At 39.0% G+C, this 23,399-nt stretch overlaps 1 protein-coding gene across 3 annotated transcripts; it reads right to left on the bottom strand.

Annotated features, from left to right (window-relative positions):
• Positions 1 to 5,811: 5,811 nt before the first annotated feature.
• Positions 5,812 to 23,036, bottom strand: LOC105694404 (tRNA-splicing ligase RtcB homolog). Of its 3 annotated transcripts, none has more exons than XM_012415041.1 (11): positions 22,890 to 23,036; positions 16,311 to 16,409; positions 15,940 to 16,135; positions 15,396 to 15,526; positions 14,111 to 14,237; positions 13,448 to 13,554; positions 13,138 to 13,297; positions 11,571 to 11,746; positions 9,394 to 9,528; positions 7,492 to 7,656; positions 6,039 to 6,266 (listed from the first exon to the last, which is right to left on the bottom strand). In XM_012415041.1, the coding sequence occupies exons 2-11, from the start codon at positions 16,404 to 16,406 to the stop codon at positions 6,039 to 6,041; spliced, it is 1,521 nt and encodes a 506-aa protein (XP_012270464.1). In that variant the 5' UTR covers positions 16,407 to 16,409; positions 22,890 to 23,036. The 3 variants fall into 3 exon arrangements, with proteins under 3 accessions (XP_012270466.1, XP_012270464.1, XP_012270465.1); XM_012415042.1 differs by having other exon boundaries at positions 22,931 to 23,036; XM_012415043.1 differs by lacking the exon at positions 22,890 to 23,036 and having other exon boundaries at positions 5,812 to 6,266; positions 16,311 to 16,406.
• Between the last annotated feature and the right edge of the window lie 363 nt (positions 23,037 to 23,399).

The following is a 23,399-nucleotide window of genomic DNA, read 5'->3' as shown; positions in this document are numbered from 1 at the left end:
AATATCCCACATATCCCTACGGAAACCCAACAACATACCAACTACGCCCAACATATCGAACACCAAGATAAAATACACCATACCTAACACACCATAACACCTACCCCATGATACAACAACTACAAACATACCAAAGACCACCTTTACTACCCACACCGCGAACACCAATTGTAATGCTCCCACAAGAAACTAACAATGACCAACCGACATGTCACTACTACAGAACATTGGGACATTTTATATGAGAATGCCCCGACAGGTGGCCATATAATGAACAGGGCCAGGGAAACGACAGAAGGGGAGGACGATAAGGGCTGAATACCCCCACACACACACACACACACACACACACACACACAAGACCAGCCAAACGCACAGAACATTACGCGCGCGCGCGCGCGCGCACACACACACACACACACAAATTAATAGCAGATGGTTTATAGCGATTAAAATCACGGACTGCACAATAAACAAGCATCCCACACCTATATCAACAAGACAATCGGAGAATACCTCAAAAACTTACCAACATTCCCACAAATAACCAAATCACAGTCGCCAACGGACACACAACCTCAATTGAAACCATCATACTTACGCCGATCACAATCGGTAGCCAGACATACATTACGAACGCTAGACTAGTACCGGACCTAACATACAACTGTATCGTAGGAATGGATACACTCTTAGATACAAAAATGGCGATCGACTTCAATCGACCAACACATGGTCCCTACCGGAAGAACCCCACATTCGGTACCCCATAGAAACAAACTTAACAGCTCTACCACAATCAATAAGACACTTTAAAACCTAAGAAACACTTACAAATAGAAACCAAAACACCTGTAGATAAACCCAGAACAAAACTAACAACACAACCCGTAGATAAACCCAGAACAAAACCAACAACACAACAATGGACGACAACAAACACGCAGACGGAAGTTCAGGCGAAAGTGACTCAAAGCAACATGATACACCAAAACACCGACGAAGCACACGAAAAACTAAGCACACCTGCACGCAATCGCCCAGCGCTACTACCAACCACTAACATTCCCCCCAACACTTTCCTAAATACGAACACCAAAACACAAACGCGCACACTCTCGCACCCCACACAAACCACACTAGCACAACAAAACACAACCACACCACTGACACACAGTACACCATTACACTCGAACGAATACAAACCAACACAAATAAAACACAACACACACACAAACAACAATAGTCAGACGGAATGTAATGCAATAACAGAACTGTCGAAAACACAACAAGCAAGAATACAAGCAATCGTTCTAAACATTATTCCTCACACCCAAAAACTAGGACAAACACACCTAGTACAGGACCACATCGACACACAAAAGAACAAACCGATAAAACAGCAAGCATGCAGAACATCGGAACACATTAAACAAGCAATACACACAGAGGTGGAAAAGATGTTAAAAGACGATATAAGAGAACCCTCACACAGCGAATGGTCCAGCCCCATCGTTATGATAAAAAAACCTAACAATACATACAGATTCTGCATCAACTTCAGAAAAGTAAACGCAGCTACAAAAGAAGACGCATACCCACTACCACACATGTCAGACATTTTGGACAGATTGAACGCAGCCAAATTCATCTCGAAAATTGATCTCTTATAAGCGTACTTCCAAATACCCTTACACCCAGGCAATAGAGAAACGACAGTATTCACAGCTCCAGGGAAAGGACCCTTCCACTTTAAACGAATGCCGTATGAAGTGACAAACGGCCCGGCGACATGTCAACGACTACTCGACCGACTGATTGGACCAGACATGGAACCGCATGCAATCGCATAGTTAGACATTATTTTACCACAGACACATTTAAAAATCACGTAGAATGGGTCAAACGTATTCTGACCAAAATTACACAAGCGGGACTCACCATGAACCCCGATAAATGCGAGTTCGGATGTAAAGAAGTCACATACCTGGGACACATAATAAACAAAGATGGACTCCAAACAGACCCACAAAAAACAGAACCAATACGAAACTACCCGATACCCAAGAACATCAAATACATACGCAGACTCATCGGGATGGTACCAAGGTACAGAAGATTCATCCCTAACTTTTCAGCAAAACTGGAAACGAACAACCATGGACCTGGGGCCAGGCAAAACAGACCGCATTCGAAACCATCAAAGAAGCTCTAACTACACCCCCCACACTCACATATCCTGGCTTCACACTACTCTCCTCCATCCAGACTGATGCATGGACTTGAAGCATTTCTTAGAAGATTCAAGAGAATTGTTCACTACCAAGGTGAATAACGTGCTTCGAAAGGATGGAAATGTGAATGTGAACGTCGTCTTGTCGTGTAAATTCGAGACTACGAAAGGTGACGAAATCGTTGAAGAGATTAAATTTTTCAATACTAGAAATGAAATTATTCTACCTTTGACGAACATCGACGTGTGGTTTAACGTAAACGTAACGAACAAATTGCTGACCAAGATCGAAGATTTCCTAGAAAGAGAATCGGGTTGGTCACTGTTGGAAATTATAAACTTGACGGTGACCATCAACACATACAAACCTGTACACGGTGACTTGCCGACCTTCATCGAATTACCTGAAGACATTCAACGCAAGAAAGCAGTTGTGAACATTAAGAATAGTCATCCCTTTTGCTTCCTCTGGTCGGTAAATGCAGCTCTGCGTTTAGCGACGTGTCATGTAAACTGAATCGATTCGTACCTGTATTTCAGTTCAATGTTAAATTACGAAGGTTTAAATTTTCCAATTGGTTTGAAGGACGTGATAAAGTTTGAAAAGATGAATGTTTTGAAAATTAACATTTACGATATAGAAGGCGATAAAAATAGTAGTGTGATCGTACCGATTGATCTAAGTCAGCAACATTTGGATAAAGAGACGATTCATTTACTTATGTTGGAAACAACCATTTTTTTTAAGCGATGTAGGTGACAACGTGTATTATTTTGCATGGATTCGTAATCTATGTCGGTTACTAAATTCGCAAATTTCAAAACGTGGTCACTATACCAAATTGTGGGATAGATGTCTGTGTCACTTTAGATTAGAAAGCTCTTTCGAGTAAATGTAGAGTGGAATTGCCAATTGAGAACGATACAATTTTTAAATTCTAAAATTATACGCACAAGGCACCCGTTCCATTCGTTATATATGCCGACATCGAGTGCATGTTAGAATCAGTTACGGATACGTCTAATTTACCAAATACATCGGTTTACCAGAAACATGTTCCACACAGCATCGCGTATTATTTGAAACGTAACCTCAATGACTCTAATTCCAAATTTAAAGTTTATCGTGGCAACGATTGCGTGGAATGGTTTATGAATGAATTAAAAGAATTAGCTCAGTTCGTGGAATGTTACCTGAAACGCATCGTACTGATGGAACCGCTAAATTTTAAGCAGAGAAACAAATATTACTCGGCAAAGATCTGTCATATTTGTGAAAGATCCGTTACGCCTCAGGATGTGAAGTACCGGGATCATTGCCATTTTACGGGTAAATATCGCAATAGTGCACATCAGGGCTGCAATCTGAACTGCAAGAACTCGCACACCGTTCCTAGGCGAATAACAGGTACATGGTAGATGATTTCGATTCGAGTAAAGAGGAATCGTACCTTATGTACTATGACATCAAGAATTTGTATGGTGCAGCTATGAGTCAGGTTTTGCCATTAGATTCCTTCGAGTGGGTGGAAAATTTCGAGCAATTGGATATTCATCAACTTTCCGATGACTCCATTATCTGTTACATGTTCGAAGTCGACATGGAATATCCGATCGAAGTTCGAAAACTTCATAAAGTATTACCACTGTTACGTCCCGTCCTTCTTGATGGTAAAAAGGCGGAAAAGATTGAAGAGATTACAGGGATACGGAAAAGAAAGGGAAGTTAAGATTCGGGATACCGTCAGATGGTCCTGGGACCAGCTCGTCTAATCTATTTGGACTAATTTTACTTGGGGTTCCGGTTTAGGATTGGCAAGTTGAGAAGCTGCCAGTCGAACTATATGACCGACTGACGATTCGGATTCCGAGTAGGCCAATTCGATATGGGCCAAACGAATTATAAGAAAATGGACCACTAATGTGGAAAAAGAAAATAATAAGCGGTTTGAATTCCTTAATAAAGCATTTATTATGAATAGAATAAAACAATAACGATAAAATCGTGTAAAATTAATTAAATTACAAGTATATAAGCCTAATTAGGGAAACAAAATGTAGGCGTACCTGGATTTAATATAATCCACCAATAGAAGAGACTGCTCTCTTTAGAATCGACACTTGACTTTGAGAATGGAATTGGATAATGCTGCGGACGTATTCGCATGGATTCGTTTGAACTGAACTGGAACTGAAACTGAACTGGCGCTTTTAAGACATAAGCCCTTTTAAAGGGGGTTCGTCTTTCCTTTCAGTGACCTAATCGATGGAGTGAGATTTCAAGACGTCTAAACATCGGTATCTTTAGTTTGATAATCGATCGGTTTGTCATGCTGTCTAAATTGATATCAGTACGCCGTCTTCCGATTTCCCTTTACAGTTTATAAGATCTTAGCCTAAATACGCGAGACGCTTGTGATTCAGTTCCAACGCGCGATAATAAAACTCGTTAGTACTTAGAGCCAGAGATAATCTATCTGGTGGGTTACATGGGACGTAACAGTGCCTTATAGGCGGAATTTTGGAGTATACTTACAAAGACCGGGCAAAAGCTAGAATGGTCAAGATGATCAACATCGATATTGGCAGTCGATTCTGTCACCACCACGGACTCAAGCTTCTTTCCTTCCTTCCAGGGGATGTTCTGCCGTTGATCAACCCTCGTGTTTTGTAAAAAGTTGATCCAAAAGGAAAAATTTCTATCTTGTAAGACGAAAAAGAAAAAGAAATCTCGGCGATTACCGTCAGAAATCCCACTTCTGACACCAGATTTTTCCCCGAACTGTGTTACGATCGCAGCTAAAGGTTTAGGGATCATGACGGTCGCCGAGTCAGAATGATCGCCAGGATGTGCTCTCCTTCGAGTCGAAAATAGAAATCTTTTAGAATTTTGTAGTCCCGGGGGGGTCCGCTGTTACTAAATTTTTAAATAATCGTGGCAGGGGAGAGTATTTTCTCATGGAACGCAGCTGAAGGACAGAAATCCGAATTTGCTGATGCGCGGGTAGAAAGAAAGTCGCGTTTCCGAGGTCTTGCTAAGATACATGAGATTCCGCAAACGTAACAGTACTTAACCGTTTGAGTGCCACGTGTCTTTGCTGTTTTCCCGTCCAAAAGTGCCAAGGAACGCTTTTTCGCTTGTCTTATTCCCTCTCCAAAAGTGCCAAGCGGCGCGATAGCGCTTGTCTTATTCCCCGATTAAAAATGCCAAGGAGCNGTGACCTTCGCGGGTGTTATCTCCCTGTACGACGCACCACTGTAATGGCTCACTCGCTCACCGTTTGAATTAAATAATCGTCTTCATAGGCATTGTTTCACACTTCTTTTGTCTTCACATCGATTTTCTTCCTTTATTCCGATATTGTCTTCATGGAATTGTCCGTCACACATGACAGTGCTGTATTGGTTATACGTAGTTCGCGTCAGCTCTGCCGTCCAGGGAAATAGCTTCGCGCAGAATTCAGCCGTACCTAAAAGGTTAATAATGCACTTCTTTGGTTCTTTTATTTGATGCTGAGCCAGCCAGCCGCATTGCGATGATCGCCGAAGGAAGATTTCGTTCAAAAGAAAGAGAATGATGGGACATTAACATTAGTATATTTGAAATTTCGCACTTATATCTTAGCAGATTGCATACATTCTATTCTCCTTTAGAAGTTACAATCACCATCCATCGGTAAACAATTTTAGTGTAATATAACTCCAATCATAAGTTGTAATTGATGATACCTTCAGATCAGTTTTGTTAGAAACGTTAATTATAAAACATGTATGACAAAGATAATAGTGTATTTCCTGTGCGGTATCAGCCTTTGATCACTGCAATTGGTCGTAATTTTATGCACTTCTGTGATATTCCAGCGGCATGACACGTATTTACGACATCAGTTACATTTTTGTAGGACTCTGGAGCTTCTTCCATTACCAACTTGGGGGAGGCTACTCTTATTGAAATGCCCATTTTTTCTAATTTATTCAAGACAGCTACATAATCCAAATTTCGTCGTGATTTGGCTCTGGACAATGCTCGACCCTGTTAAATACGTTAAGATATACTTTGTTAATGATTCATGTATTTCAACTATTCATTGCAAGTATATACATAATATGACAAGAAAAATACAAGGCCATCGACGTAAATCCGGTATATTTTGGCCAGTAAAACAACAATGACGCACAACAAAAATTTGTCTGTGTAGCAGTTCTCTGTAAGATCATTGACCAAAGAAAAAAATTTCAAATTTACAAATTAAACAAGAAATTTAAGACTGTCAATTAAGGAGATGTTACTTCTTAGCGGGCAAGTCATAGCAAATGATCAGATCGAAAAGGAAGAGATGGAACCAAGGAACTAAAAAAGAAGATCAAACAAAACCTTGAGCGGAGTGTGAATGAGTTGCTAAAAGAAAATGGCGTACCGAGGTCAACAGTCAGTCTGGTAGTGCACAAGAACATACAGTACAATTTGTAGGATCTCAGGAACCAGCAATTATTGACTGAAAAGAACACGATGGACAGGAAAATCAAGAGTCAGGCTCAGCTGACGGCTCGGAATGACATCAAGTACGACAACGGCGGCTTTCCGCATTAAGGTGAAGTGAAACACGTCGAGGAATTTGATCGACGTCGGTAAAGATGATTTTTCTAAATGCCTACGTTGCCGACGTTCGTTTTTATATTGACAGCTGTGCCGAATTATATTGGATATTGCACCAAATGGCATGCTCCACCTGTCGTTTTCGTACAATAATTATAAAGAAATCGAAGTAAAACTTCAGAAATCCTCTGCATTCATGCTTTCTGGGGCCCTAATTGACTGCAGAGGGACCCCCGGCGCCATCTGTGATTTCCAGGTCAATTAAATTTTCACTCCGAGACCTCGTATTCCCATCGTTTTGGCATAGAAGCGCATACAAAACTTTTTTTTGCCTCTATCCCGTTCAAATGCGAGTTTATCGATTACCAAAGCGTTCTAAATTGTCATAAAATTGTCCTGACCCTTTTGATTCTTGCTTATGCGAAGATAACCGGTCGAATTTTACGATTTTACTAGGATTTGGAAAAAGGCTCATAAAAACCAAACGAAAAGCAATATTTACATAATTCAAAAAGCAGGGTATTAAAGACAAAATAGAGAATAAAACAATGTGAAAGTGCGTTAGAGTAATAAAGAATTTTATGTTAAACAGAAATAGAAATTGAGCGCCCTTTATTGTGACAAAAACCACGTCGCACACTCAACGCAGTACAATACTTACAGCTCCGTGACACGTTGTACCAAACGTTTGTTGCATGCCTTGTTCGGTGCCGGTAAGCACATAACTACAGGTTCCCATTGTACCTCCAATTAGAACCGGTTGTCCAGTCAACTGATAATCCACAGGTATAAGCGGATGATGTGGAGGGAAAGCCCGCGTTGATCCCTAATTAACATAACAAATACGAAATGATAAACACTAATGAATTCTCTCATTTTCCGAAACACTATTACTACATACGGTGATGGGGTATCTACGTAAGGTCAGATGAGGTCAAAATAGAATAATACTTTATTTACTCAATAATTTGTGTTTCAATCATTTTCATTTCCAGAAAATTTATGGAATTAATTATGTCCGAAACCCTTGCGTATCTCGTGTACCTGATTGCGCCGATAATACCCTGAATTGCTGCCCGTCTTGCGCTTATTTTCTTTCTTTTATTCTTGCCTAGAGCGAGTCTAACCAATAATCGCAGAAACCCCTAAGTTATCTTGCGTAATTCATAAACCGCCGGATAATTTACTGCCGAATATTTTCTTCGGAAATTTAGTTCGTATCTAATTCGCCCCGTTTAGTTTTATCTCGTGTTGATATTTACGTGCGAGCGATCCCTTAAACTTTTTCGCGATAATTTAATTGGTTGAGAAACTTTTGTAACGCCGTCCGGCTAACTTAATATTCCCGTCACGTAGTAGAGCCCAAAATTAGAATCTCAAGTATTTTCGCGTATTATCTTTCTGATTTTCCGGCAGCCTGAGAGCTGTCTTTTCTCCTTCGTACATATCGCCGCGCGCTCTGTTCCTTCGAGAGAGAGGGCAGCTCCGTCGCCCGGGCCGGTGTCGAATTATGGGTCCGCCCGTGGTCTTTTCTTTTAAAGTTCTAGTTAGATTCTCTTTACATGGATTAAATGGGTTGTTAATTTAATTCTGCGTCTGGCTTTAATTCTCGAATGGACCCTACCCTCTCCGCGGTCGCTTGGGAGTACTGAGCTAGCTCGGTCAACATTCGTCGTCGGCGACGCTATATCTCGCCTCGTACTGCTGTCTTCCGTTATATCTTCACGTGCCTGAGACTTTCGGTTTAATTTCGCGTTGATGTAGTTGAACCGACCACTCGGGCCATACGCTGGTACGAATCCGTGGGTAGGTTGGGAGGCTCGTCGCTGGTGCGAGCCGCGACGGATTTGACTCGTGCAGTTCGGGCCTCGGATTGGCCCTTTGGAGGGCCTGGAGCCCAACATTTTTGCTGTCGTTTTGAGCGGGTACGAGACGGAGATACTTTCCAGACATCATTTATTTGTGATTTCATCAGAGTGTAGGAAGATTAATTGCTAGGATTTAGTTTTGGGAGTTATAAAGTAAAAATAACGTCACAAGGTCTCAGGGTAGGGAAATTTTAGGGGGAATTTTCACTTTCATTATATAGATTATACATAATAGACAATATTTTTGCTAGGATTTAGTTTTGGGAGTTATAAAGTAAAAATACCGTCACAAGGTCTCAGGGTAGGGAAATTTTAGGAGGAATTTTCACTTTCATTATATAGATTATACATAATAGACAATATTCAGGAGCGTATAAAAGCATAAAAGATCTTCATATGCCTTTAGCATATGAAACATGTGCGACGGGTACCTAGGTACCCTGCTATTGAACAACGGAACAATTTTTTATCAATCATGTAAGGGCTAAGCATTAAACACATCCAAAATCAATTCATTTTTACAATAAATATGAAAAAATATACATTCTTATATAATTGAAAAAGGATTTTGAAAATTGTTAATCACATTATTAATTTAAGAAATTATATTCGAAACATAAAGAAATACGTGACAAATTCTTGTGACGAACTTTTAAAATACCTCCATTCCAGTAGCACATATAATAAATACTTACTTTTCTATGCACTAAAAGTGTTTGTTGTTTGTTATCCACCATGTGCTCTTCCACTTTTGCGATGTTATGAGAAACATCGTATATCACGTGCATATCCAAGTCATCTGGTGTCATATGAAATTGTTTTGCAAAAGCCTGGAATAAAAAATTATAGAATTACTACACAAATAATAAGAATTGCACAAATACTGTTTGATCCTGTCAAATAATTTATGAACTATAATTCTCCATCCGTGAAATTGGAGAGAATGAAAATTTGGAACACTAATCGATCAAAGCTGAATTCTAGTGTTACGTCTGGGTGGGTGGAATTAAATGAAGAGTTCGGTGATGAGATATTTCATTATTTGTTCGTTCAAACCACCTTAAGGTGTAGTGAAACACGTTGAGGAACTTGATCGACGTCGATAAAGAAGATTTTTTTAAATGACTACGTTGCCGGCGTTCGTTTTTATATGGACAGCTGTATCGAATTATATTGGGTATCGTACCAAATGGCATACTCCACCTATCGTTTTCGTACAATAATTATCAAGAAATCGATGTAAAACTCCAGAAATCCTCTGGATTCATGCTTTCTGGGGCCTAAATTGACTGCAGCGGGACACCCTGCGCCATCTGTGATTTCCAGGTCAATTAAATGTTCACTCCGAAACCTCGTATTACCATCGTTCTAGCATAGAACCGCATACAACACTTTTTTTGCCTTTATCCCGTTCAAATGCGAGTTTATCGATTATCAGAGTGTTCTAAATTGTCGTAAAATTGTCCTGACCCTTTCGATTCTCATATCAGAGCCTTCGATAATTGTATATTGATCGAAATATGAGAGCTCGACGCCATTTTGGTTCTGGTCTGGGCTGAGTTAAAAAATTTTTTTGAAAAATCCAAATTTTGAATGTGTCAGGACAATTCTTAGATGATCAGGAGTGATGCGTCAAAGTTTCGGACAGTTTGGTCCCCTTAATACCCTTAAAAAAAAGTGTTGTATTCGAATCGACTGATTTGAAGGGTGTTTCACTTCACCTTAAGGCGCTACAACTTGACCTGGAATTATTAGGGATCCCTTGGTACGTACGCCCGGGTATTGTCGTGGTCCTTAGTAGTTGGAATGGTTGCGAAAGAGTCGTCATGCAACGATTAGTTAGTAATGTTGCCGAATGATCCTTGCCTTCTCCTTAGATTCAGGAAGATTTGGGGATTCAGAGGGGTAGCTGGACCAAGCCCCGCGCCCTCTTGTTTTTAGGAGATAGAAAAGATTAGGGTGCGGAAGGGAAACTGAACCAAGTTCCGCGCCTTCTTGCAACCGAAACTGGGATGCAAAAAATAAGTTGAACCAAGCCCCGCGCCTTCATACGATAGATACTGGGATGCAGAATGGAAACTGAACCAAGCCCCGCGCCTTCTTGTGATGAAAATAGTAAGGAAGGATTCAGCTGGTGGAGCTTAGGTACAATAAGGTTAGAGTTAGTGTTAGTTGGATCTTAACCTAATGCTAATAAGTAGGAAAGAAATAAGATTGTATTTACTACAAATTATTCTGCTTTAATAATTTAAAAAAAAAGGGACCAGATTGAAAAGAAAGAGAATGAGAGAGGGACAGGGAGAGGGCGAGCGACAGCGGGAGGGACAGCGAGAGCGAGAGAGAGAGAGAGAGATGAAGGAAAAGATACCTTTATACTTATAAAGAAGTCTGTTGCGACGAATTTGGCGTTCGCAACAGACTTATTGAGTTAACCGCGGATGTAGAGTTTAGGAATCAATGAAACACTAATACCATAGAAACTACTGACAAGGAAGGTACCTGAGGTGTCCCCCTCCGATTTGTCATATGTCACAGTACATTTGGGTTCACGTATGTTGTATGTTCAAGACTTTCTGCTTCCTCAAACGGAAGACAAATATTAAAAAGTATATCGAAACAAATAAGAAAATTAGAAACTAAATTCGCGAAACAATATTTTATTTGCCGAGCACCCGAGGTATATCTCTAGCATATGAACATTTTGGTGCATTTTGGTCCGTTAGACATTCACACAGGAACACCCGAGTTATGATATTGATATTTCAGTTAATCAAATGGCAATAACTGTCTGACCAAATAGTTGTCTGAGCCAGTCATCAATTTCCATTAATTATTACGTAATTTAAGAAAGCATTCAGTATACATTACTTACCTGACGACATAAGAACGTCATCGAACTCCGATTTACCCAAGCAAAATTTGCAGCTGCAGCCATTGCTTTCAAATAATCTTGCCCCTCCTTTGATTTAATATGAGCACATGCAAGCTGTCTATCATTCGTTTCGATGTTGTCTCGCTTCATGGCTTTTTCCATTTGTACCAATGCATCTTTAATCGTAAGCAACAATTTCAGTTAGAGTCTATGTGAAATAACGCACAGCAAAATTGGCAATGAGAAGTTTATCCACACTAGGTTTACGGGACCCGTCAATTTGACGGAATTCAAACTTGGAAAAGAAATACCGAAAAAACCATAGCATTAATTTTAACCATTTCTGTATCGTAAATTAATCATTTCATCCAAAAAATTTCTACACACAATTATTTTTTCCTAAGCCATCTAATTATTAAAATCTGTATGTAGTATACCTATCTCTACGAAACCCGTCAAATTGACGGACTAGCTAATTTCATAAACAATCCATATATATTTGCTTCGTTGCAGTGAGTGTAAGGCGAAGATGAGAGTGAAAGTTTGCATTGAAAGTGGAAAGATAAAAGGATCTTCGGAGAGTGAAGAGGAAAAGTTCTTGAAAGGGTGCCGTAGCAAGAAAAGGATGCACATTCTTTCTAGTTCTGATTCCGAGGATGAGAGAACGAGCATTCCAATCATTTCCGTGATAATTTTTAAAAAAGGACTTTTTACCTATTAATAATTCATTTAAACGTAAAGCCTAGTGTTGTTTAATTCATACTTAATTTGAATAAATCGATTTTTTAAAGAAAATGCGTGTTTTCGTTTACCCGTCAATTTGACGGATGCTCGTAGAAACAGGTATGTATAAAACGTCCGTAAACCTAGTGTTAAGGTGAAGTGAAACACGTCGAGGAACTTGATCGACGCCGATAAAGAAGATTTTTCTAAATGCCTACGTTGCCGACGTTCTTTTATATATTGACAGCTGTGTCGAATTATATTGGGTATTGTACCAAATGGCATACTCCACCTGTCGTTTTCGTACAATAATTATAAAGAAATCGAAGTAAAACTCCAGAAATCCTCTGGATTCATGCTTTCTGGGGCCCTAATTGACTGCAGAGGGACTCCCTGCGCCATCTGTGATTTCCAGGTCAATTAAATTTTCCTTCCAAGACCTCATATTCCCATCGTTTTAGCATAGAAGCGCATACAACACTTTTTTTGCCTTTATCCCGTTCAAATGCGAGTTTATCGATTACCAGAGTGTTGTAAATTGTCGTAAAATTGTCCTGACTCTCTCGATTCTCATATCAGAGCGCTCGATAATTGTATATTGATCGAAATATGAATTCTCGGCGCCATTTTGGTTCTGGTCTGAGCTGAGTTAAAGTTTTTTTAAAAAATCCAAATTTTGAATGTGTCAGGACAACTCTTAGATGATCATGAGTGATGTGTCAATGTTTCGGACAGTTTGGTCTAATACCCTTAAAAAAAAGTGTTGTATTCGAATCGACTGATTTGAAGGGGGTTTCACTTCACCTTAAAGTACTAGCAGACAAACAACCCATTAACGATGTACCTGTTGCTACTTGGTGACCAAATCCTCGGCTTCCTGAATGAATCATAACACAAATTTGGCCTCTTTCTTCAATTCCCATTTTACTGGCTGCTCGAGTATTGTAGATTTCATCAACCACTTGAATTTCTGCATAGTGATTACCGGCACCCAATGTTCCAAGCTGAAAGTAATATCTACTAAGTTGTCGGAAAAGTCATGACGTATTCTTTCTATGACATCTGTTACGAAAACGCGTCATGACTTTTCCAACAACCCAATATTTTGTACATATACAATTGACGAAAAATGTATGGAACATTCTTGTATCTACCTGAGGCAGCCCACGTTTTTTTGCTCGTACGGACACTTTCGATGGATCAGCATTAAGCATTCTACCGTACTCTTCGCAATGTTCTTTATCTTCCGCCCAAATATACCCTTATAAAAAAGCAAAAGAGAACAAAATATTAATAAATGCTAAGGTCTTTTTAGTACGGACACTCTGTCTCATGTAGCGAAACGTACAAGCTTTCTATAAATACGTATAATAAATGCTGTCAAATATATTAGCAGTTAGTCATATTGCAGTTTCCTACGTTTGGAACAAATGTTTTTGTGTTTTTAAAAAGCAATACCTTCGTAATACCACAAATCAGGGCTAACGAAAATTATTTCTCAGTTATAGTTGAAATTTACGACGTCACATTCAATACGCATTTTTTAAACGTCAAGTCTACACCAATATAACAGTTCCTTATATTCTGATCAATACATCTGAAAAAAAATGTCGAAACAAAGCTAATTTAAGCTACATATTCATTAAAGGGTTATCTTTAACATTTTTTACATTACTGCAAAATTTCAAATGACTTTTCTTTTTAATTCATAGTAATCGGAAGAAATAAATATTATTCGCACGCAAATTAATATTGATAAAAATATTACACCACGCAAAACCTTTTAGAATTTCAATACTATACACAAATTTTCTTACCTTCGCGAAGTGACCAATCCATGCCCATCTCAAGTGCTTCTTCCATATCACGCGCATTCATTGGAATGATACCTTTAGAGCCTACACCAACCGGTATATGATCGAACATGCTTTGGGCGAGTGGTTCCTGAGAAAAGAAATATAGAGAAAGAAATAAAAACATTCAGAATTAGCAGTTCTACCCATCCGAAACAAGAGTAATTTTTAATTGTACACAAGCGTAACGTGATGTGATAGCGGCTTTTAAGGTGAAGTGAAACATCCTTCAAATCAGTCGATTCGAATGCAACACTTTTTTTTAAGGGTATTAGACCAAACTGTCCGAAACTTTGACACATCACTCCTGATCAGCTAAGAATTGTCCTGACACATTAAAAATTTGGATTTTTCAAAAAAATTTGTTAACTCAGTCCAGACCAGAACCAAAATGGTGTCGAGCTCTCATATTTCGATCAATATACAATTATCGAAGGCTCTGATATGAGAATCGAAAGGGTCAGGACAATTTTACGACAATTTAGAACACTCTGGTAATCGATAAACTCGCATTTGAACGGGATAAAGGCAAAAAAAGTGTTCTATGCGCTTCTATGCTAAAACGATGGTAATACGAGGTCTCGGAGTGAAAATTTAATTGACCTGGAAATCACAGATGGTGCAGGGGGTCCCTCCGCAGTCAATTAGGGCCCCAGAAGGCATGAATCCAGAGGATTTCTGGAGTTTTACTTCGATTTCTTTATAATTATTGTACGAAAACGACAGGTGGAATATGCCATTTGGTACAATACACGATATAATTCGACCCAGCTGTCGATATAAAAACGAACATCGGCAACGTAGGCATTTAGACAAATTTTCATTATCGACGTTGATCAAGTTCCTCGACGTGTTTCACTTCACCTTAATATGTCAAATTGTATATAAATTATTTCCTCAACTCGCACTCAACACTAGGTTTACGGGACCCGTCAATTTGACGGAATTCAAACTTCGAGGAGAAATACCGAAAAAACCATAGCATTAATTTAACCATTTTTCAATCGTGAATTAATCATTTCATCCAAAGAATTTATATACACAATTATTTTTTCCTAAGCCTTCAAATTTTTAAAATCTGTATGTGATATACCTATCTCTACGAAATCCGTCAAATCCCCGTCGCAAAGTGTTGTTTCGTATATGAGTAGTTTTAGCAATAATCGTACGCGTTACAACATGCACAAAAAGGTCATTATTAGTTTACGAAAACAAAAATCATTTAACTTCATAGTAATGTTTTACTCACCTTAACAGGAAGGACATCTTTTTCAAACAGGTTCGTTCGGAGAAGACGAACACCGCAATTTATATCAAATCCAACACCTCCAGGCGATACTATTGACTGTGGATCATTCATATCAAACGCAGCCATATTACCTGTAAAACGAGCAATCTTTAAATAATTTCACATCACCACTGAGACGTAATAGGTCTGTATATTCATTTTCAAAATTCAAAATTTCGTTCAAAATGTCGCCATTTTAGGATTTTTAGATAATCCTGGTTCATGTAGTCTCATGTAGTTTAAGAATTATCTCTATTTCGGACTTATACAATCGCCAATTTGACGGTTACCGTACTTTTATTTAGACATTACAGCAAATGACGTATACTTGTAACTTTGTTAATATGGCGGCTCTTCAATTCGGCGGATTTCTTTCCGATAGTAAGCATACGCGATCCCGTATCCAGTGTATTCATATCAGTGCCTAAAGCACTCACAACTTTTGAATCGCGCATATCCCTTTATACGAGTGTAATTTTAACTGACGATTAATAAATCATATTACCAATGGCAAAACCATATCCGGAATGCACATCGGGCAGTCCTACAGATTTTCCTACTATTCCTGGTAATGCAGCAACATTGGCAATTTGTTTAACTCCAGGAAGAAAACCACCAACAGCTCCTGGCCGACAAGCATTGCGTAGTTCATCCAACATTAATCGCTCCAATGGAGCATTCACGTAGAACACGCCTTCTACCTTGACACATAAAAAATAACATCATTGCCCAAATAATTGCATCTAAATACTATTTGGAATAAAAATGACATTAACACATGATTACAGAAGTATGCATTATTTCATAGCACATAGTAGTGATTATCCAACTTCGTAACCTATAAATCGACTATACATCCTAATACAAATAACTTACCTTCATATTAGGTTGAAATCCTTTTTTAATTTTCCAACAATAATCATTCATCTTCTCCAGATATTTCAGTTCTTCTTGGTACTGTCGAACAACCATATTCTGAAAGAGAACAATACCAAGTATTATTTTACAGCCTTAAGATTAAGGCATTCTTAAAAACATAATCAAGGCTTTAACATAATTCATTTACACATAATTCGCATAGAGAGCAGTTGAGTAAAGCCAGAACAGATAAATGTAAACCCAACACACAGACCCAAAAAACAGAGTGTACCACTTCACATGCGCGCAACTTAAAAGTTGAGGATATCAATAGCCTATAGTAAAGAAAACATTGTTTCATATATATAATAGTTTGCATGCCCATAAAAATTCCAAGCTTACAGAATTTCATCGCCGCTCATGTATTTTGAAACAGCGCCTAATGTTCGGCAATTTAATTAGCCATTTCTTAATGTTATGCTTGTGATTACTATTGTTACGTGGGAAGATTTGGGTAGAGAATACCTGAATTTCGCGCGTAATGAGTATTTTAATCTTGCGAGGAGATTGATTCGAGCGACTAGATCAACTCCTCTGGTGGGATTTAGGTAAGTGAGGGGTGAAAAGGGGTTTGAATGAATGGCGATGTGGGCTAGTGTGCTATGAAGGTTGTATCTATTCGTCCGTGAGGTTTAGTTTATAATCAGCTGAGAGAGGCATCCGAGGAGCCTTGACCTAACTTTCGGTGGGTTATTATACTTCCGCGTCGTGGCGGTTCGGGTATCGCGATAGCACGCTTTAGTGACGGTAAGTTACTGAACGCCGGAGTGCTAACGCGGGAATTCTTTGCTGTTAGAATGGCGGTCTACGTGTGACTCTAATCTATCTCGCGATGCTGAGATTTCGAGCTCAGCTGTTATAATGGTCGCGCCGGTATTGGTTACCCCTCGGCAGGGGCCCAAAAGGGCACAACGGGAGGGACACCCGAGGTGCCTTCACCGAATTTTCTCTGGGTTATTATACTTCCGTGTCGCAGCGGTTCGGGTATCGCGATAGCGCGCTTTAGTGGCGGTAAGTTACTGAACGCCGGAGTGCTGACGCGGGAATTCTTTGCTGTTAGAATGGCGGTCTACGTGTGACTCTAATCTACCTCGCGATGCTGAGATTTCGAGCTCAGCTGTTTGAAGGAAGTTAATGATATCTTATTCTATCCGGTTAACCGGAGCAAGGCATGGAAATCGCGATAATGGTTAGAATTCGGTTTGTTCGGAGATGAGGGGTTAAGAAGTAAACTAGAATGGAATCAAGATGAGTCGAGTTTGCGAAGGATCCTTTACCTAGCTTGAGGAGCGGCCGAATTCGGTGACACTCTCCTTTGATCGACCCAGCCGGATGACTGCGCATGGACACCTTCGTCTCGTGGCGTGCCCTAGGGCTGGAGGTCTGCTAGAAGCCTCCCGTCCAACAGAAGTTGCAATGTCGCCCTCTGTTCCTGACTCGGTGCGCTGGGATCGCTGGAGTACCAGGTGGCACTACTGCGGCTCGCAGGATAGATGGTCTTCGACAGGGAGTCTGAGTGTCGGTCTCTGACTGGCTAGGAACGGCGTCCCGAGGACCAGGAGCTCCACTCGAGGGTGTCGACAGACGTCGACATTGACTTGACTTGAAGAGACTAACTGGTAACTAACTGAATGACATGCCGACCCGAGCTGAAGGCTGGTTTTATTAGCAAGGTGTTCCAATTGATGGGAGATCCTAGGGCCCAGGTGAGAGTGGCGCTTCTGGGTCGTGCTGACGCGTTGTGTAGTCATCAGGTTGTTCGCCCCGGGTCGATCGATGACTTTTGGAGTCGTCTTGGCCGATGAACTTGTGTCAGGTGATTTAGTGTTGGATCCTTTCGCAAGAGTTTCCTAATCGCGTTTCCGTACTCGGATTTCCATGACTAGCTTTCGGTGATCGGAAAATGGGTTTTTCCTTAGGTTAGGGTACGGAGGGTGCCTACGTAACATTACATATCCCTACGTTTATCTTATAAAGAAGATGCTCAGGAAGCGTGGAAATAGGCGTTTTGTGAAACGATTAGGTTTTGATGATTCGTATAACAATTGGATTTGTAAAAGGTATGAAAATAAAGGGTTGGCAGGTTTACACATTTGCTGGTTTATTTCATCCTTTCTCTACCCCCACGGAAAAGTATCAATTAACCCGATACAACGATTCTTTTATCGTCCTGCCAACTTATGTAAGTTGTCCATGCTTTATTCGGACACGTAATTTTATGGCTCATATTTGTATTTAAAATACAAATAAATAATTTAATTTCATCTGTTTTTGCGAAAGTGGCTATTTCGAGTTATGCGTATTGTTTAACTTTTTCGAGACTTGATTCTGTTGATAGAACAAGTTTCATTCTGATCGATTCTTGTCTAATATTCTCATTTCTCTGGAAGTATTTAATTTCAAATGGAAATAGATTCAAAATCTATTTAAAATAGGAAATCCAAAATAGTTTATTGTTCTTATTCCAAATGCGAAATAGAAAATGGTATTTTGCGTTTTTGATACCTATTTCGAATGAACTCAATTCAGAAAATTTACTGAGATTTGCATGTATAAAATAACTCGGATAAAGAAAGTCTTACTTATATTTACGGGTGCTCATTCATATGCTCATTTAGTGATTTACAGGTGTTCATTTATTCGCTTCTATGTCCGAAAGTTGATGCGTCGTAAATTTTCCTACGGCATTTCACAGTATGTACATTTAGAAACTATTTTTTTAAGCTAAGATAACATTCTAACTTCGGTTCAGTGGATGGAACAATTGAATCGCTAAGAAACTTGTTAATTTTTAATAAAACATGTTTCAATATATTCTTTAAGAAATTCTGTAAATAAGCATTTAACAAAAACTACGTTAAGTGGGTCAGGGACAGTTCACAATAATATTTAAATCATTTTCATTCATTGTTTTTGTTTATAAACATTTTCTTTAAAAAATCTATTCTGCCCCTTGGGCGATTTGAATTCCGCGCTGCTCCCGCCGCAAGTCGCCGTGCGGCCGGAGAGGGCAGTAGGTCTGCGAGGAAACCATCGATGAATACCAGTGTACATATCGCCAGGGGGTCGACACTCCTTATGGGAGAGGTGTAACGCTGAAGTTAGTTCACCTACTCCAAGCAAAGACTGCGCTGGTGTCGTGACTTTTCAGTCTAATAGAAAGAGAAGAACAGAGAAAAAATGTTCTAACCAATAGCAAGAGACTCCAGGAGGCGCAACGTAGATGCGCATAAAAATAGTCGGGACAAGTGAACCAAAGTGAACCTAACCTCGATTAGTGGCAATATTTTTACAAGTTTCGATTACCTCGGGTATTAAATCGCGAACGTGAGTTTGCGAGTAAAAGTGTAAATCAAGAACAGTTTGTAGTTTCTTACTATAATAATTGTAATAATTAAATGGCTTAAATGCGATCTATAGATCGCATTTAATCCATGAAAGTAATCATCACAAAAATTAAATTTGTATAGAATTTGTATATTTATACATTCATAACAATTAATATTTTTATCTTAATAAATATGTTACTTTTTAACTAATGTTTAACGTAATTATTTCAGTTCTTACAGTGATTTAAAACAGGCGTTGCGCCACTGACACTTTTGTTGCTTCTTTTATGTTTAATATACTGTTTTCTTACATTTGTGTGTCAGTTTAAGCAACGTCTGTTTTGATCATTGCAAGTACTTTTTAAATCCCGAAAATATCCCTTCGTTTAATAAATGAATTTGAATAGCCCGCCAAATATTTTAGTTCGCGAAGAAGGTTTACTCCAACCGAAGATGGCGGTAGTGCATAAAGCGTTACACCCCAATACATGGCAGTGTCGACCCCCTGCATATCGCCGCGCGGAGGTTCAAACGGATTAGACATGTCAAAATTCCAACACGATTATCTTCCCCTAGACCCACAGATTGAACAAGCTCTGAAGCCAATTTATACGGACCTAAGTAGAAGTGATTTACTAGACAGGTGCAAGGGTGGAAATACCCAAAATAATAATGAAAGCTAGCATGGCTTGCTTTGGCACTTTGCTCCAAAGCACCTCCACACCGGCTTAAAAACCATCAAATTTGCCAATTTTCTTGCCGTTGGCATTTTTAATGATGGTTTTAAATCTATTTTTAAAATTTTCCAAATAATAGGAGTTACTACTGGTCCCATTGCAAAGGAACATGCCGACGAGAGAGATGAAAACAGAATTTACCAAGCGGAGTTACATCAGGCGGCTTGAAAAGAGAGTCGGACAACTCGGAAAAAAGCTGCAGCGGCCCAGCAGGTACTTTTTGAGGAAGAGGAGGGTCCATTACATGGGCCCGGAATAGCAGATTAACTTTTAGTATGGTAAATATCGCTTTATCACAAAGAAACCAGTAGTTTTAACTTTATACACGTCCTTCTCAAAACGGTATTTTTTAAATTTGCTGCAGCTCTAACTTGAATACAAATTATTGATTCGACTCGAAACTTTTATCACCGTGTTCAGTGCATGTTTTGTCATACCATGAACTAGGATGTTTTTGATTGGATAAGAAATGTTAATTTGGCATTAAAAAACCATGATTTTTTCGGCAAAATTCCAATTTTTTTCAAAACTACGCGATTTTGTCAGATTTTGATATTTTTTAAAAATCCTAGTTCATGGTACGGAAAATACCTTCTAATTTAACAGCGTTTTTCGTTATTTTTTCATTTTAGGCATTCACGCGGCGGCAATCACTGCAGCAGTGGAGCAACTTTTTCTTTGGAGCCCTGGGAGATAGCGCACAAGTCGCTTGTTTTTTATTATTTTTGTACCAAACAATTATTGTACATATTTGATTTGTAACTAAATACATCCCTGAAGTTTTAAAACATCGCATGTAATATTTCTTAAAAAAAAAAAAAAATGCCCGAAAGTCGCCTATTTTTAGGGCGGTTACACAGGTATAGCCCCTTAAGGTGAAGTGAAACACGTCGAGGAACTTGATCAACGTTGATAAAGATTTTTCTAAATGCCTACGTTGCCGACGTTCGTTTTTATATTGACAGCTGTATCGAATTATATTGGGTATTGTACCAAATGGCATACTCCACCTGTCGTTTTCGTACAATAATTATAAAGAAATCGAAGTAAAATTCCAGCAATCCTCTGGATTCATGCTTTCTGGGGCCCTAATTGATTGCAGAGGGACACCCTGCGCCATCTGTGATTTCCAGGTCAATTAAATTTCACTCCGAGAACTCGTATTACGATCCTTTTAGCATAGAAGCGCATACAACATTTTTTTTACCATTATCTCGTTCAAATGCGAGTTTATCGATTACCAGAGTGTTCTAAATTGTTGTAAAATTGTCCTGACCCTTTTATTTCTCATATCACAGCTTTCGATAATTGTATATTAATCGAAATATGAGAGCTCGACGCCATTTTGGTTCTGGTCGGGGCTAAGTTAAACATTTTTGTCCAAAAATCCAAATTTTGAATATGTCAGGACAATTCTTAGATGATCAGAAGTGACGTGTCAAAGTTTCGGACAGTTTGGTCTAATGCCCTTAAAAAAAGTGTTGTATTCGAATCGACTGATTTGAAGGGGGTTTCACTTCACCTTAAGGCCGCAATGATGTAGAAACCAAAATATTTATTTCTTTAGTCAAATTTTGAACGGAATATCCACAAAAAATAGTCTACTTCGGATAAGAATATCTTCATTATAGTTCTATGATGACCAATCACCTCAATAATATATCATAATAGTTAATAATAGTTTCCGCTCAAAACAGATACAGGGTGTATCAGAACTCGCAGTTAAGGTTCATACAGTGCTATCCTTGTTAAAAAAAGTCAAAAAGTCCTAAACTATTTTTTTTCCTACACATAAATTTCCTGTAATGACAAAGTCAAGCATAGCCAATCAATCGTGTTCCTGAATGGACAACATAGTGGAGAAGACGCCAGTAGGAGTACATTCGACCGTCTGCGGCATAGTAGCCTTACCTACGTACTTTCCACAATGTCTACTATTCGGGAATGCAATTGATCGGCCATGCTTCACTTAATTATTACAGGAAATTTATGCACTGTAGGAAAAAATAATATAGGACTTTTCGACTCCTTTTGCAACAAGGATAGCGCTATATCGACTGTGACTACCAGTTCCGTTACACCCTGTAAAGTAATATGTCACATTTAAAACTAATCAATTTAACCTTACTATCGCTCATACAAAAATACTTTCTCAAAATCATTTGTCGAAATGAACTGGTAACACCTCACAAGACGTATTTAGGGAAGAAGTTAATCATTAACAAGAAACGGAACGATATTGTCATACACCACCTCTGAGATTTTGTTTCAACATTGATTAATGCAAAAACAATAAATAAATAATTAATATTATGAGAATTACGAATGAAAAGGTGAAAGATGTTACCGACACACGATATATATCTTATAAAAACGTAATTAGTTACCAATAAATTGAACAGAGTTCGACAAATTGCATACTACTACGAAACTATTCTAATCGTGAAAATACACAAAGATGTTATACATACTGTAATCAAAATAACGTTCGTTCCCAGCGAACGTTACTTACGTCCAGTACCGGTATCTTTTTTGAACTTCGGCCCTTCGCGAAAGGTTCAGCACCATTGGTTTTTACTGAAGTCCTGTTCAATGACTACGTCTCCATCGTACACTAAACTCCATCGATGGTTTCCTCCTGGTCCGCACTGCCCTCTCCGGCCACGCAGCATACTAGCGGCGGGAGCAGCGCGGAATTCGAANACATTGATCGAAATATGAGAGCTCGACGCCATTTTGGTTCTGGTCTGGACTGAGTTAAAAAATTTTTTTGAAAAATCCAAAGTTTTAATGTGTCAGGACAATTCTTAGCTGATCAGGAGTGATGTGTCAAAGTTTCGGACAGTTTGGTCTAATACCCTTAAAAAAAAGTGTTGTATACGAATCGACTGATTTGAAGGGGGTTTCACTTCACCTTAATGTTACCGAGAATTTTCGAACTCTAGGGAAGTTATTCATGCTCGCCAGTGTACTAGACTTCA

This window comes from Orussus abietinus, unplaced genomic scaffold (assembly GCF_000612105.2).
Source record: "Orussus abietinus isolate OABI.00-Male unplaced genomic scaffold, Oabi_2.0 scaffold357, whole genome shotgun sequence".
Lineage (NCBI taxonomy): Eukaryota > Metazoa > Arthropoda > Insecta > Hymenoptera > Orussidae > Orussus > Orussus abietinus.
Note: the sequence above shows the minus strand (reverse complement) of the source record. Positions and strands in the feature narration are given on the sequence as shown.

Excerpts from the sequence above, each read along its gene's own strand:
- LOC105694404 (XM_012415041.1), bottom strand. The coding sequence starts at position 16,406 with ATGGTTGTTCGACAGTACCAAGAAGAACTGAAATATCTGGAGAAGATG. Across the intron at positions 14,238-15,395 it reads AAGATGTCCTTCCTGTTAAG|GAACCACTCGCCCAAAGCAT; the intron begins GTGAGTAAAACA and ends TTCTTTTCTCAG. Across the intron at positions 7,657-9,393 it reads CACTTTTAGTGCATAGAAAA|GGATCAACGCGGGCTTTCCC; the intron begins GTAAGTATTTAT and ends TATGTTAATTAG.